Here is a 13,657-nt window from a genome sequence, read left to right on the forward strand (position 1 = left end):
CTGCCCTTACTCTCTCTCCTTGTCCTCAATAAACATCCACAGACCAAGAAATATTGACCTTTATTACATTTGGCAGGGAAATTCTACCTCAGTCTCTGGCCTAGTGCAAAGGGGATTTAGAATACGTTGCCATTTTGGCATCTCGGAAATGCAAACATCCTGGGTCCATGTGCCTTTTTTGCACTTCGTAAAGAAAAGGGAAGAAAGGAGGTTGAACTAGAATTGAGCTCTAACGTGGGAACAAATATTAAGTAAATAAAAATGTTTGCTACTCTGCATAATAAAGTGCAGATTCTAGTAAGCTTAGATATAAGTCAGTCTACCCTCAGGGAGGTTAAAAAGATTTTTTAAAACAATTTTTTAAAAAGACCCTAAAGTACGCACCAAACCAAAAACCTGAGAAAACTTCCTTGGGATTGTCATCTTCAGTTCTGATGAACACTTCGTAGATGGGAGACCAGGACTGAGCTCGAGAAACTGAAGAATGATTCAAGATTAAAATTGGGCAAATCCATCCAGTTCTGCGTTCACCCCAGCAGTTCTCCTGCGAGGTTCAGAAACACTGACCACTGGAGCTGCCTTGCCAGCAGCCTTACAAGGCCTGCTCCAGCAACCCCCTTCAGCATCCACATGCCAACACCTATTCCACTTCAGTCTTTGTCTATATTTAGGATCGGCTTTAAGATGAGTAGTGAAATAGTAATGAAACACAAAAACAAGAGAAAACAGAACAGGGAGAGTTGAAGACAAAATCATTTAATGCCATACAATAAACCTAAAAATAAAAAAATATTTTAAAAAATTAAAAACTGCTACTACACCTTTTAAAGATAGAAGCCCAGGGAATTAAAAGACCAATATGTTGAGCTGTAATTTGTATCCAAAGCATGACCTGTTCAATTTTAAGTGCTCCTTAAATATTGTCCTGCAGGAAAATGAAGGAAAGCTCCACAATATGAGAGCAGTTTAATCCTTATTGGATCTATACTGCTGAACTAATCATTACCTTAGTAGACCAGTACCCACTTCTTGGTTCAGCTTAAACTAATGGTCCACTGGATAGCCTTCAAGCTGACTAAAAAATACATGTCAGCTGATAAAAGGAGACAGTGCTATACCGAACTATGACGGCTCAGCCCAAGAAATAAGCCTTACAATTTGCATTGCTATGACAGTACTTACATTCTTTCATTGATGTAACTGACAGGCTTTGGAAATTATTAGTATTAACAACACAGGCGTGTTTTGCTTTTCAAGTACAGTGAATGCATTTCATATTTACGGAAATTATGGTTTCTTTTAGAAAAAGAGATGGACAAGGATCGTGACCAATGCATTTTTATAAATATCCACCACCAGAAAACCTCAATTTTTTTTTCTTCATTCAACTAGATAAATTAGATTTTAGACAATAACTGATGTTAGACAGTAAGTGGTATGAACTATTACCAAAATAGTTGAAATTGGCACAGATCAAAGAAATCCTACAGAGACAACATAGGACAAAGCAGCAATTTTTGTGAGTCTTTAGCTCATTTAACGCTTTAGTCCAGTGATCAAGGGAAGATTTGTTCCCTTTTTGACCACTGATGTAGAATGTCAAGAACCAGCACATTTGGTCTGCAGATGGTATCAGACCACCATGGCTTCCAACTCTAATAAAAGATGCAGTGGAACACTGATTATGCCAGCTCAGAGCATCTCATTTCCCTTTGGGTACCTCACATATATCATTTGAGCAGGCAAGTAAACCCTTGCTTTTCTTGTGAGAGAAACCATCAGCAAATGGGAGTGAGCTCAGCTCCTCTGAGTGCTTTTGGAGTAAAGGACCAGAGATTGAAGGCTGAAACCACCCCAGTACAATTCTGCTGAGATTTATGAAGATACCAACACCCCTTCAAAGACACAGCATCAAAAGCTGAGCAATCTGAAAGATCAAGGGCCCAGGCTTAACCTAGTACATCAGAGATTACTGTTAACATCATAAATTTGGCTGATCAACTTAAAAAGGGACTGAAAGGGGCCAACTGAATTCCAAGTGACACATAAGCTAGTTAATCAAGCCCTTGTGAAAATTTCTTAAAAATGGTAAGCAAGACAGTAACAGCTAAACTAGAAACAAGACACTTAACTGAGCACAGCCTGCCATACCTTGAAAAGATGCTTGTAATTCCAAAGAACAGCATTAAATTTCCCGCTCTTTTATCCTCTAGACAAAAAAATGTACTAGCACAGAATGAACAGGGTGGCTATTGTAGGCCACAACCTGGATCTCCTCCAGCACCTAGGATTCTCACGCAATAATACTACAGCAGTTGCAGTTCTTCAGAATAGGGAAAAAAAAAAATTAGCTCTCATGTCTGTAGTAAAACTGGTACACATTAGTTCATCTAAAGTTTTCCGGTCCAAAGTAATCGTAAAGATGTTCACTGAATATGTTTATTAGTACTTTGAAAACAACTCTTCCAAACAAACTCTAAGCATGGAAACAAGAACTGAATTCCTGCTGGAAAGGATAAACTTTTTTTAATGCTTAACACCTATCCAAAGAGTTAACTATTTGGATCAATTCATAAAGAGGGGGGGATTAACATTCTTATTTCCCCTTGCTCATATTACAGAAGATCAAGAGATGACTGCTCAATAGACTTTACAAAAATAAAGGAAACTTCATTCAAGCATAAATATACAGAATTCACTACAACTGAAGGACATCAAACCAAAACGCTCAGGCTTTTAAAAGGAATGAGTAATTTCACGGCTCATACTAGTTAATGCAGCATAAAACAAGGGTAATGAAATCTCAGATTGGGAAGAACTAAGTTTATTCCCCTGGCGTCAGCAGGAGTGCCTCCTTTATCCATATGTTCCACTGATTGTTTGCATTTCTATAATTTTAAAAACAGGGGCCCGATTTCTTGTGCAGTATCGGCATTGGTCAATGACTGAAGCAGACGCCCGGAAAACTGTCCAGTTTAGTAACTTACGTTCAATATAATGTCTGCTACAAACACTTTTCTCTAAGTTATTTCTGGAACAAAGTGTGTCCTTTCTTTGGATGAAGTTAATGTGAGAAACAGATAAAGGCATTAAAAAAAATAAAGATTTGGCTTAATAGTGTCTGTCAGCTTCTCTCCCACGCATGCTCTTTGTCTCTCTTCCCTGCAGGCTAAGTCTCTCCCCTCTCACAGTCTTCCAGCCTCTCTACCTGTAGCATCACCTACTCTGCTGGCACCTGGGAAGGGAAGTGAGAAATGTGAACAATATATTTTTAGCAATGCTACCTCTCTTCTTCCAGACTGAAAGCACCAAGTCTACAAAGTTGCTGCTGCCTCTGTGCACCTTATTTTTAATGGGAGACTTTGCTGTGGACAGGAAGGTGGAGAGCTGCTGCAAATCCATGAGGAGTGACAGCAGAGAGGGAGGAAAAAAGGTGCCACCAGATGAATTATGTCTGTCCTTCCCTGCCCTCCCAATATTTACTGTTATAGACTAGGGAAGAAAGCATGGGAGTGAGGACAATGAATTGAACAATTTTCGTGCCCTACCGCACGTTGATCCACACAGGACTATGGTTTGCATTGCACTGCCTGCTCCTCCCAGAGAGTAGCATGAGCCACTCTTTTCAAAATCAGCATGGAACAAGCCAGTTCATATTTTTGCTGCGAGAGAACGAAGTATCAGCAGCTGTGTGAAAAGGGCTGATAGGAAGCTTTGAGGTGACACTTATTACAAAATTAATCAACAATCTTATGCCCATCATTCATTTCAATTATGGCAGGTGACACCTCCTGCCAGAATTACGGAGTACATTTACAACAGCATTGCTTAAAGGACACAATCAACCTAAGGTTTGTTCTGTTTTCTTATAGCCTGACCAATTTCAAATTTAAAATATAGGTAGTACATTGGATTTCAATTATCTAAAAAAATAATCAGAGCAATCACCTTTGTGTTGCTTTAGCACAGTTCAAAAGCCCAGAGCTCAGAAACCACAGCCAGCCACAAGGCAACTCACTCCACCCTCCCCTTCCTCCTCTTCTCACACGACTGACATTCTCATCTCTGCTGCTGCTGCCGCCCTCAAAACAATGCAAGAAAGGGATGCCATTGTGTCTTCCTATGATGACAAGGATGGAAAATGACTGTGCATGAAATACAATGGGAAGGAATAAGAGAAGGGAGGGAGGAGTTCTGTAGTTATTCCTACAGTTAATTGTTTTAGGTGCCATTTTTACTCTGGCTCTCCCTTCTTCTTTACCCTCCCCAGCTAAGGAAGGGCTGTTTGGACACTGTCAGTTGGAAACACACACCGGGCAGCGAATCACCCCATCAGAGCTCCACCACAATGCTCTCCTATTCCCCTCCAGTCCCCTCTCAGAATAATACATATGAGCAAACACATATACTCATTAAAAATGAGTTACAACTTAATGTAAATCATATCCAGATTGCAGTTTCTGAGATCAGAGGCAAGAATGAAATTACTTATGCCAAGACTCAAATAGTTCACAACTTATGTCCCCACATGAGGAACACTATTTTCAGATGGCACACTCCAGGCTTCATTTGAAGAAGATATATTCATGATTAGTTTTTAATAAAGAACGAGCCATTCCAAGCCATCTCTTATTCAGCAGTGCTTCTAAAAGCACTCTCACAATACTGTTGTGAAGTAAGAGTGAAAGGCATTTTCTGTTTTCATTTTTACATTATTTCATGAGCGTACAAAGGACAATATGTGATGACAACTAAAGAGGTATTCTCTACTTTATTGCAGGAACACATTTTAAAATTAAAAACCATGAACAAATCTACAGAATAATTCAGTTTTCATATCAAACAGCTGCAGACCCTGTAACTGAAATAGTGTGTCTAAGGTTATAAATGAAAACTGTTCAGTATCATTATTTGAGTGACAGATTAAATTCCTAATCCAGTTATGGTAATGGCCACATTTGTAGTTTAACATAAATTAAGAGCTTAATTATATTTGTGACTATTTTAAACAAAATTACAAATTCCTTTGTACCTGTGAACGTAATTTATAGCAAAGCCACGTTCATTCTCCAAAACAATCTATTTTACACTGCAGCACAACACTGCTCTAATGGTATAATGTAATTCTTGTTGTAGAATGCGGAAAGAGTAGATTCACTGGTAGCACAGAGGTTTTGAAGATAAATGAAGATGCTATTCATTCAGGGGTAATTTCATCTTAGAACTATATGAAAGATGTTTCACTCACAAACAGTACCTGTATGGCTTGGGATTTAAGCATGTTTTCAGCTACAACACAATGCTGCTAGATTGATTATGTTGATACTGCATTTCTCACCATGAAGAATTCCAGCTTTTATTCTCTTTAAAAAAAGAGATTGTCAGATTTTCATTTCAGTACTAAGCCTTTGTTCAAGCCTCAGCAACAAGTTCAAATTTCTGCTAATGTTTTATCTAGAGAAAAACCAAACCACAATTCATACACACACACACCCCCCAACAAATCTGTCGAGGGCAATTAATCATGCGTGATTTACACATTTATTTGATTACTTGTTGAAGTAAATAAGCAGTTGGTCTGTGTAACACAATTTTAAATTGCCCAAACATCCTTCTGTCATTCACGACTAAGAACAGACAATTCTAAATGCACTTTGCTGGAATATATTAAGACCATTTACAAGGACATCAATTGCACAAGCAATTAATATATATCTTAACATAATGAGCTCCAGGCTCTATAACCTCAGGATAGCTATGAAAATTTCCACAATCCTGAACATTTCAGACAGCCTTTTAAGCAAGACTCTGAGACCACCTGCATAAGGTTTCAGAAGAACCTGTAATAACAGAGGTAGTCTCAACATCCACATTCCTCATCCGGACAAGCTGGAACAGTGCAGAGAGACGCTCATGCTGCTGCCATTTGAGGCAAGAGGCCTGGCACAGTGCAGCTGTATTAACCCCCTCCCTTCTACTCAGCCACACTACTTCCACACAGGCACTACACAAAAAGGCTTACCTGTACTGGGCATCAATAGGGAGACAGGGCCTAGACAGGCATTCTGCTTCAGACTGAAATATACTCTCCTACAGTAATTCAGTTTGAATCCATTTAAAACTCCATTTTTCCCTCCTTGAAGTTGTAAAGTTGTTTTGTTATTGAAATATAGTTGTGTATTCACTTCTGGTTTTTCAAACTAAATGCCTGCAACAGTCTGTTACACCTAACCTGAGAGCAACTTGCTCTGCTGGCTGCTTGATCTGCTCTGTTGACAAGAGGTACATGAAATGCCATCTGTAATACAGGGTCATCAATTTTAAAACAGTCACTTTTATTCTGACTAATTACTTACTATGGTATTGGATTTTATTCTTTATTTTATATGTAGCTATATACATATATGTCCTCTGAGAGCTATCCCAGAGCAGCATTATGAAGATGTGCTGCAAGGAAATTTTGAGAAAGATCTTTCAGATCAGTTGCAGTACATTTAGAGTCTTGTTGTGAACAATGTTCCTTAAAGATTTGATGGTGGCTGACTCCACATGCTCTTTTGATCAGAGGGACTCAAAATTCTGATGTGTTTTCACCATGTGGAAATTCAACAAGCCATGAACATGCTATGTATCAGCTCTGGTGATAGTCACATGCCCCAAATCAGTAACAGGGGGAAAAGGAACAGCGATAGTGGGAAAAAAGTCCCAGGTACCAGCTCCTATTTCTCCTCTTATCCCCCATTCCCATTTCTTCCTCAGGAAAAGAAACCACCCACCCTCCCCCCTCCCAAAAAAAAAAACCCACCAGCAAAAAGATATCCAGTTAAAAGATAATCAGGCTCTCATCAGAATAAAAAGTAAATTCTAAAACAGAGGAACTCAGCAATTTCCTTATGCGAAACACACCAGTATAGTTAAAGCTTTCTGATCACTAAGCTAGTAATACATAACTACAGATCCTAGTATCATTTCAAAATGGATCAAAGACACCAAGGATAGCTATTCTTTCACAGTCACAACCACATTACACAGATTCTTCAAAATAGATATGATTCCCCAATACAAAATTGTTCTATAAAGTTTAAGATCAGATATCTACCACAGCCATATTTATAGTCATGGCTACTATCAGCTGTCCAGCTAGAGAATATTGAAGAAAAACAAGCATTTTTAATATATTATAGTTAATTTATCATCTAAGTGACATGTGTAGGATAACAATGGACTGGAAACAGTAAAGCAAAATGATGCATTAGAAAAGGAAATTTTAGGGTTATGTTGTTGGGATTTTTTGTGTGTGTTTTAAATACGAGCCACACCTATACGTATTGTTAGATGGTAAGAAAATTCATAAGAACCACAAAAAATACAGTTGCTGGAATAAAAAGGAACACCGAGATCAACTGAGCAACAAAAACACTTATTTGCGTTACTGAGAGGCATGATACAAAACACACTGTCCAAACAAATAAACACTGCCCCATTTATTTGGTGTATCAAAGATGACTCCTCTGTCCAGCAAAGGATAAAGGTATCTTCTTGCTCTGATAGAATTTAGTCTTAGAGGTATTTCCTAGATTGCCAGACTGGAAGGAAAAAAGTTAAGAGATCCTAGAAGTAGTTATCATGATCAAATGATCCTAACCTTTTCACCAGTAGTATCAGTTACAGTCTCCAAGTGTCCCACTTTGGCTAAATGAGATGTGACCTTTTTGGACAGCCCTCAAAGATAGCAGTCTTGCTGTAGCTGCTCTGAGCTAGACCACACACAAAAAGCAAGAATCAGGGGAACAGTGCAACTCCCTACTATGCAAAGCAGCAGCAAAGTTGCTTTGAAGAACAGGAATCTTATAGACATCCTGCTTGTCACCACTTCTGACAGCCAGGCCCTCTCTACTAATGGGGAAAACATCCCCTCGAGATTTGGGGTTACTGAACCTAACAGGTTAATGGAGCTTACGTAGATTTCACAGCCACAGAGGTGCTTTTAAGTCAATCAGAGATGCAAGTTTGTCAATTATATGGACTATTTCTAAAAACCACATTGCATCTCAACTCTGTATACATGATGAAGTTGAGAAAACCTATCAGAGACATATAAAGATTTGATGGCCACAGCAAATATGCCTTGAGTTTGGGGCAGTATTAGCTTTGAGAATTAAATAACCAGCAAGCATCATGCAAGATGTTACAAGACAAACTAGCATACCAAGTGACAAAAGATGGGAACCACGCACAATTCCCAGAGTAGGCAGACAAGCAGATACTGTACAAACATAAACCAATATAAATACGATTACAAGCAGCAGCACTCTATAGGACTCTCAAAATCTTCATGTCCTTTAGGCTCTGACACTTCAATGACAGTGTAAAGCACATCAGATGCAGGAAATAAGTAATTGATTTTGACAGAAATAATTCTTAAATTATTCATTTAGCTAAATAGAGTTACTTTAGCTACATAATAATTCAAAAAATAAAATGGAATTAACATCTTTAGTTTAGAGAAGATGACATTTTACCTGCACAGCAAGGGAAGATGCATTATCAGAAAGCAAAATTTGTTCCTCTGTTGAAAGAAAAAAAAAAACACAAAAAATGTAATTACAAAAAACAGTGCCCATTTAGCTACTGACCTGTAACTGTAAGCCATTCTGGGTTGCATTTCTTATTCATAAAACAAGGAGCACATATATAATTATTATGCAGCTGGACTAGAAAACCTGTGATATGAATATTAAAAAAAGAAAGAGAAAAAAAAGAATACCAGGAATATTTCTCCTGCAAATGCAATTGCATTTATCATACATTACCACCAATGTACAATAAAAAAATGCTCACAACTAAAAACCAAACGCTTGAGTTTTATGCCAATTACTCTTCTTCTAATCAAAGTTAAATAAAACCGCATCTTCATAACTCCTCTGGCTAAAAAGTAAAAGCATTCAGAAACCTATAAAAGCGGCTTGCAGTTAATATTGCACACTGTGTCTAGGTCTGTCACACAAAAGAAAGATGACAAGTTCACTGCAATAAAAATTCCATGCTTAGAAGACTAGGGCTGCTACCTATTAGTCTTCATTACTTTGCAGTCTTCTGACAACTGTAGCAGGCTGCTGAGCCCCAAATGGGGGCCATAATGTGATCTGATGATATATGAAGAGCTGCTAAAGGGAGCCTGAACCATCCTAGCCTATACATTTTAACAGTTCCTTTTTACTGAGAGCCCACTTTACCACAAGACTTCAAAAATCTGCTGCCTCAGCTATTGGTGCAGTAAATCTGCCAACTGTGCCTGCAACCACATCATTTTACACTGCCTACAGCAGCCAATATAATGAGTCAATAATAAACCAAGGACCTCATAGGCCATGAATAGCTGGTTTATATTGGCAGATGCAAGCGTAGCTAAAACCTCTGACCAGACAAACAACACAAAGGACTCTTGTAACAGTTTCTGTGCTTCCTTGCAGTTAATTATCTTAGTGCATATTTAGTGTCTTTTCTAAAAATAAAGTAATTATTAATTGCAAAAACCAGTGTACCCACCCTTCAGTTGCTGATACAACGCAGCATTTTCAGGCCAAGGCTCTGCGGCTGTGGAAAGAAGAAGAATTAATTAAGCAAGCCAAACAACAATGTGCTTGCAGGTGCTAACTGAACACAAACGTTACCTAGAGCAGGAACTCAAACTGCAAAGATGCTGATGCAAGATTTAACCTGCCCTAAAAACATCCCCCTGTCACTCCCTTCTCCTGTACTTCTCTCCTGCTCACAGAGGGACAACACAGAGCAGAAAACTAAGTCCCAAAATTTAACGTTGCAAGAAAAGCTAAAATTCAAGCTACATTACAGAATGGCCTTGTAATTCTCAAGCAGCTAAAGCAGCTATTTTCCTTCCACCATAAAGACATCCTTTTGCCCATTTCCATCACAATTCTGGACACTCTCAAGAGCAACTATTTATTAAGGTACTAAACAAAGAATTCTGGAAAGAACAGAACAAGACACAGAGGAGAGAGGCACAAACCTCCAAACCAAGAGTGAAGAATACTTAAGGGAAACGGAAAAGCTTTCTGCCTTTTAAACTTGTGTCCTTACTGGTCCTATATAATACCCACACAGCCAGGTGCTCAGGCATGTCAGAAACCTATCCACCAGGATGACTGGGACTACCTATTGCTTTAAATGATGTACTGATCAACCCTAAAATGGGAATGTCAATATGCATTTAAAAAACTGCATCATCAGTTGTTCAAAACAGTCGAACAGTTGTTAAAAAAAAAAAAAGTCAAGGAAATAAAAGACAATCACATCTGCCAGTTCAGAACCGTTGCACTTAATCAATCATACACTACTTGAATTTATGGGAAGGCAAAAACAGTAATCAGTACTGATTTACTGTTAATGGTAGCATTAAGATAACAGGTCATCACATTATTTTGTATCCATTACATTCCTTGTTAATGTCTGATTAAAAATCTATTTTTAAATACCAATTCAAACCTTGTGTTCCACCAAAACTAGCTATTTGTAAACAAAATCAATGCTCTAATCACTTTTTTTTTTTTTAAGCAATAATGTCTATAAATAACTATGTGCGGTTCAAACAGAAATATGCCACTGGCTTCAACTGTCTTTGACCTCAGAACTCGAACAAAAATAAAATGCACAAATTTCTAACTCATTTTGGGTACTAATGAAGTATTAACTTTTATGGAAGTCACATAGAACTGTAAAGTTTGTAACACTGTACACAGTTTTGCAAAGGTCATTACCTCTTAACTTTAAGGCACAGAGCCTATCAAAGCTATACTAGTATGGGCATGAGAAAGCAACTAATCACATTTAAGTGTCATGAAAAAATGTTTTATGTTTTATTGTAGCAGTTATCGGTGTTACACCCCTCCATTAAAGTTTTGCCCTAAAGTAAAAATTCTTGAGGTGGAAGTACATTTATTTCTTTAAATAAAAAGAGACTAAGATAGCGTCTGCAGTACCACAGCCTTAACTGTTTAAATAATTTATCTAACATACATTTATGCAGGTCCACTGAAGTCCTGCAAGAGCGAGGAAATTAAGAATGTTATTATTATACTTTAGCAAACTTAGCAGTGCTGGACTCTGAGATACTTACAGAAGTAACTAAGTCATGAAGGTACATTGATCTCATAAATACTCCAGCCAACCAGTGAAAACATCCTTTTTACATGCCAAAAAATGGTACAGAGAACTTCAAATTGCATGGGCCCACTTCTACTGAAAATTTTTGCCTGACCTTCTTCAGACTGGAATGTTAGATTTATATCTAATTCGTGGATTCCAGCCCAAACTGGAAGTGGCCTATTTTCACACAAGCACGTGGCTGAAATATTTCAGGCAAACAAAAATCAAGTGAACTTTTCATTTTCCAACAAAAGAGCTAGGTATTTTTCAAGAAATTCAAACACTAATTCCAGTCTGATCTTGGCACTAAGCTATATGCAGCTGTAGATATAGATATATAGCTAGATAAAAAACAGCTTCTTGGCACACAGAATCCAAAACTACACTGCTGCTAAGGCATGCAATATCCATGCTATAAAATAAAACACAAGTAGAATATTTTTTGTAACTTGTTTACCCTTATCAGCTTAAATTTTCCTTCTACATTCTACTGATCACATACAGATTTGCATGAAGCGTATCTGCTGACCCTAATTTCGTTAGTCATGATATGAAGTCTTTATCCCACAGTCTTAGTACCCAGGAGCATACGCCCAGCTTGAGGGAAGGAAAGGACAAGGGTCGTTTAAAATCTTTGCATTCACTCAATTCACAGTTTAGTTGTGTACTAATCCATGTCTTTTGACAAGTACATGAAACAAGGACAAACAGCCATATGAAAATCTCAGCCTTCATTATTAGTACACCTTAAACTCCAAATTTCTGCAGTTCTGAGAAAATGAATGAATAATACCCCCTGCACTTGGCACGTGACAGTCTCCAGAGGTAGCTCATGATTCTGACCATGTTTGGATCAGGTGGACACATGCTCACAAGCCTGGAAATGAGGCCTTCAGGTCTTTGTATGCAGACCAGATAAAGATAATTGATTTTGCTGTCACTACAGACTCGATTTTAAAACAATCAACTTCATGTTAAGATTCATGTATTACTACTCATACCCTAGAAAAAATATTCTGCAGAATGCACTCAGAATTGCACGCAGCAGATTGTGTTCAACGATACTGGAGGTATATGCACAAAGCCTGAGCAATCCTCTGGAAATCAAAGGATTAAATACCTACTCACTATCTGTCCCGTATCTTCCAATTTCTACTCACTGTCTTTCTTCCAAGATGTTTAGAGTATGAAATATTTTTTCCTGATGGAGCAAGAAGTTCAAGTGTACACTGCTACATGAGAGGTCCAGGTTTGTAAGGCGCAAGCTAAATACAAGTATCAGCTCCCCAGCTGCCTTTGATTAGTTGTAAGGTGAAAACATGCAGATAAGGGAGACCAGAACCCCATTGGGGGAAGAGAGGAGGAGGAATTGCTGAAAGGATGTCACATGCCTCCACAAGAGGAGAAAGTGTGTAACATCTTTAATGTACGGCAATGACTCTTGCCTTATGAATGTAGGTGAAGACACAATTTGTAGAATAATAGGCACTAATATTACACGCTGCTTCAGTTCTGTCATATTTCCAATCCATCAAGTTGATTAATGCTATAATAACTCCTCACAAACTTATCATTTGTGCACTAATGAAGTCAAATCCAGTTTATCCTTCAGCAACTGTAATCTTCTGGTCTGTAGATGTTCGTTTCCCTGCTAACCACGGCTACTGTGGCACTAGGTATATAAAGAGAAAATTAACAAATGTGATGTCAATTCAGTTTCAGAAGCTTTCAACACAGAATCACATTTATGTGTTAGATCCTACGCAACAGACATTTTTATCATTAGCTACTCACAGGATGAAATAACTGCCTGGAAGTATGCCTTAAAGCAATAGCTTCTCTACATATCTTAAGAATAAGGAACTACTTGGTTCTTCCTTGTGCCTCCATAATCAGAGGAATTACTATTGTGTGGTTTTCAATGGGTCTGTCTCTCAGGCTTGCAGTCTTTAGTAAAAGTTGTTTTCCCACCCTACGGAAACTTTTCCCATGCTTAATGAATTCAAATATTTAGTCTTTCATGTGGATTGTCTTCTGTTTGTTCAGGACAAGCAAACCTCATGCTGTTGTCTTTCCCTACTTCTCCTCTACCACACTGCTTGTTTTAATGCCAGTTATAGGAAACAACCATCCGCAGGATCAGTCCTCCCTGTTAAATTTGTCTGAAATGAGCTTGAGTTCAAAAGTTACTGGGAAGTGAGAATTAAAGGGAGATGGACACAGAAAGCATCACTGCATAAGCCTTGTTATTCTAGAAGCTGAGAATTCAGCAGATGCAGTATCACAACAACCGGAAAAGTCAAACAACAAGTAAACCACTTACATAAAATCTTCTTTGGTTTTGGGATGACTAAAAATAAATGAAAATTTCACTAAGCTCAACATGTTTGTTAGTCAAAGTGTTTTACTTATTAACAGTTTAGCATAGACAATGAAGATTTCAAAGTGTTAACAAGGCTCTTAGGTGTCAAATTGGACTTTTAGAAGAAAA

General features: G+C 38.0%; 1 protein-coding gene across 1 annotated transcript in view; it reads right to left on the reverse strand.

Annotated features, from left to right (window-relative positions):
* Window positions 1–13,657, reverse strand: part of MTX2 (metaxin 2) — a 35,048-nt gene that overhangs the window by 11,383 nt on the left and 10,008 nt on the right. The window contains exons 2-3 of the mRNA XM_030017517.2: window positions 9,550–9,597; window positions 8,523–8,569 (exon numbers count right to left, since the gene is read on the reverse strand). Coding sequence (XP_029873377.1) covers window positions 8,523–8,569; window positions 9,550–9,597 — 95 coding nt within the window. The remainder of the gene's footprint in view (window positions 1–8,522; window positions 8,570–9,549; window positions 9,598–13,657) is intronic.

The sequence above is a fragment of the Aquila chrysaetos genome, chromosome 6 (genome assembly GCF_900496995.4).
Source record: "Aquila chrysaetos chrysaetos chromosome 6, bAquChr1.4, whole genome shotgun sequence".
Taxonomy (NCBI): domain Eukaryota; kingdom Metazoa; phylum Chordata; class Aves; order Accipitriformes; family Accipitridae; genus Aquila; species Aquila chrysaetos.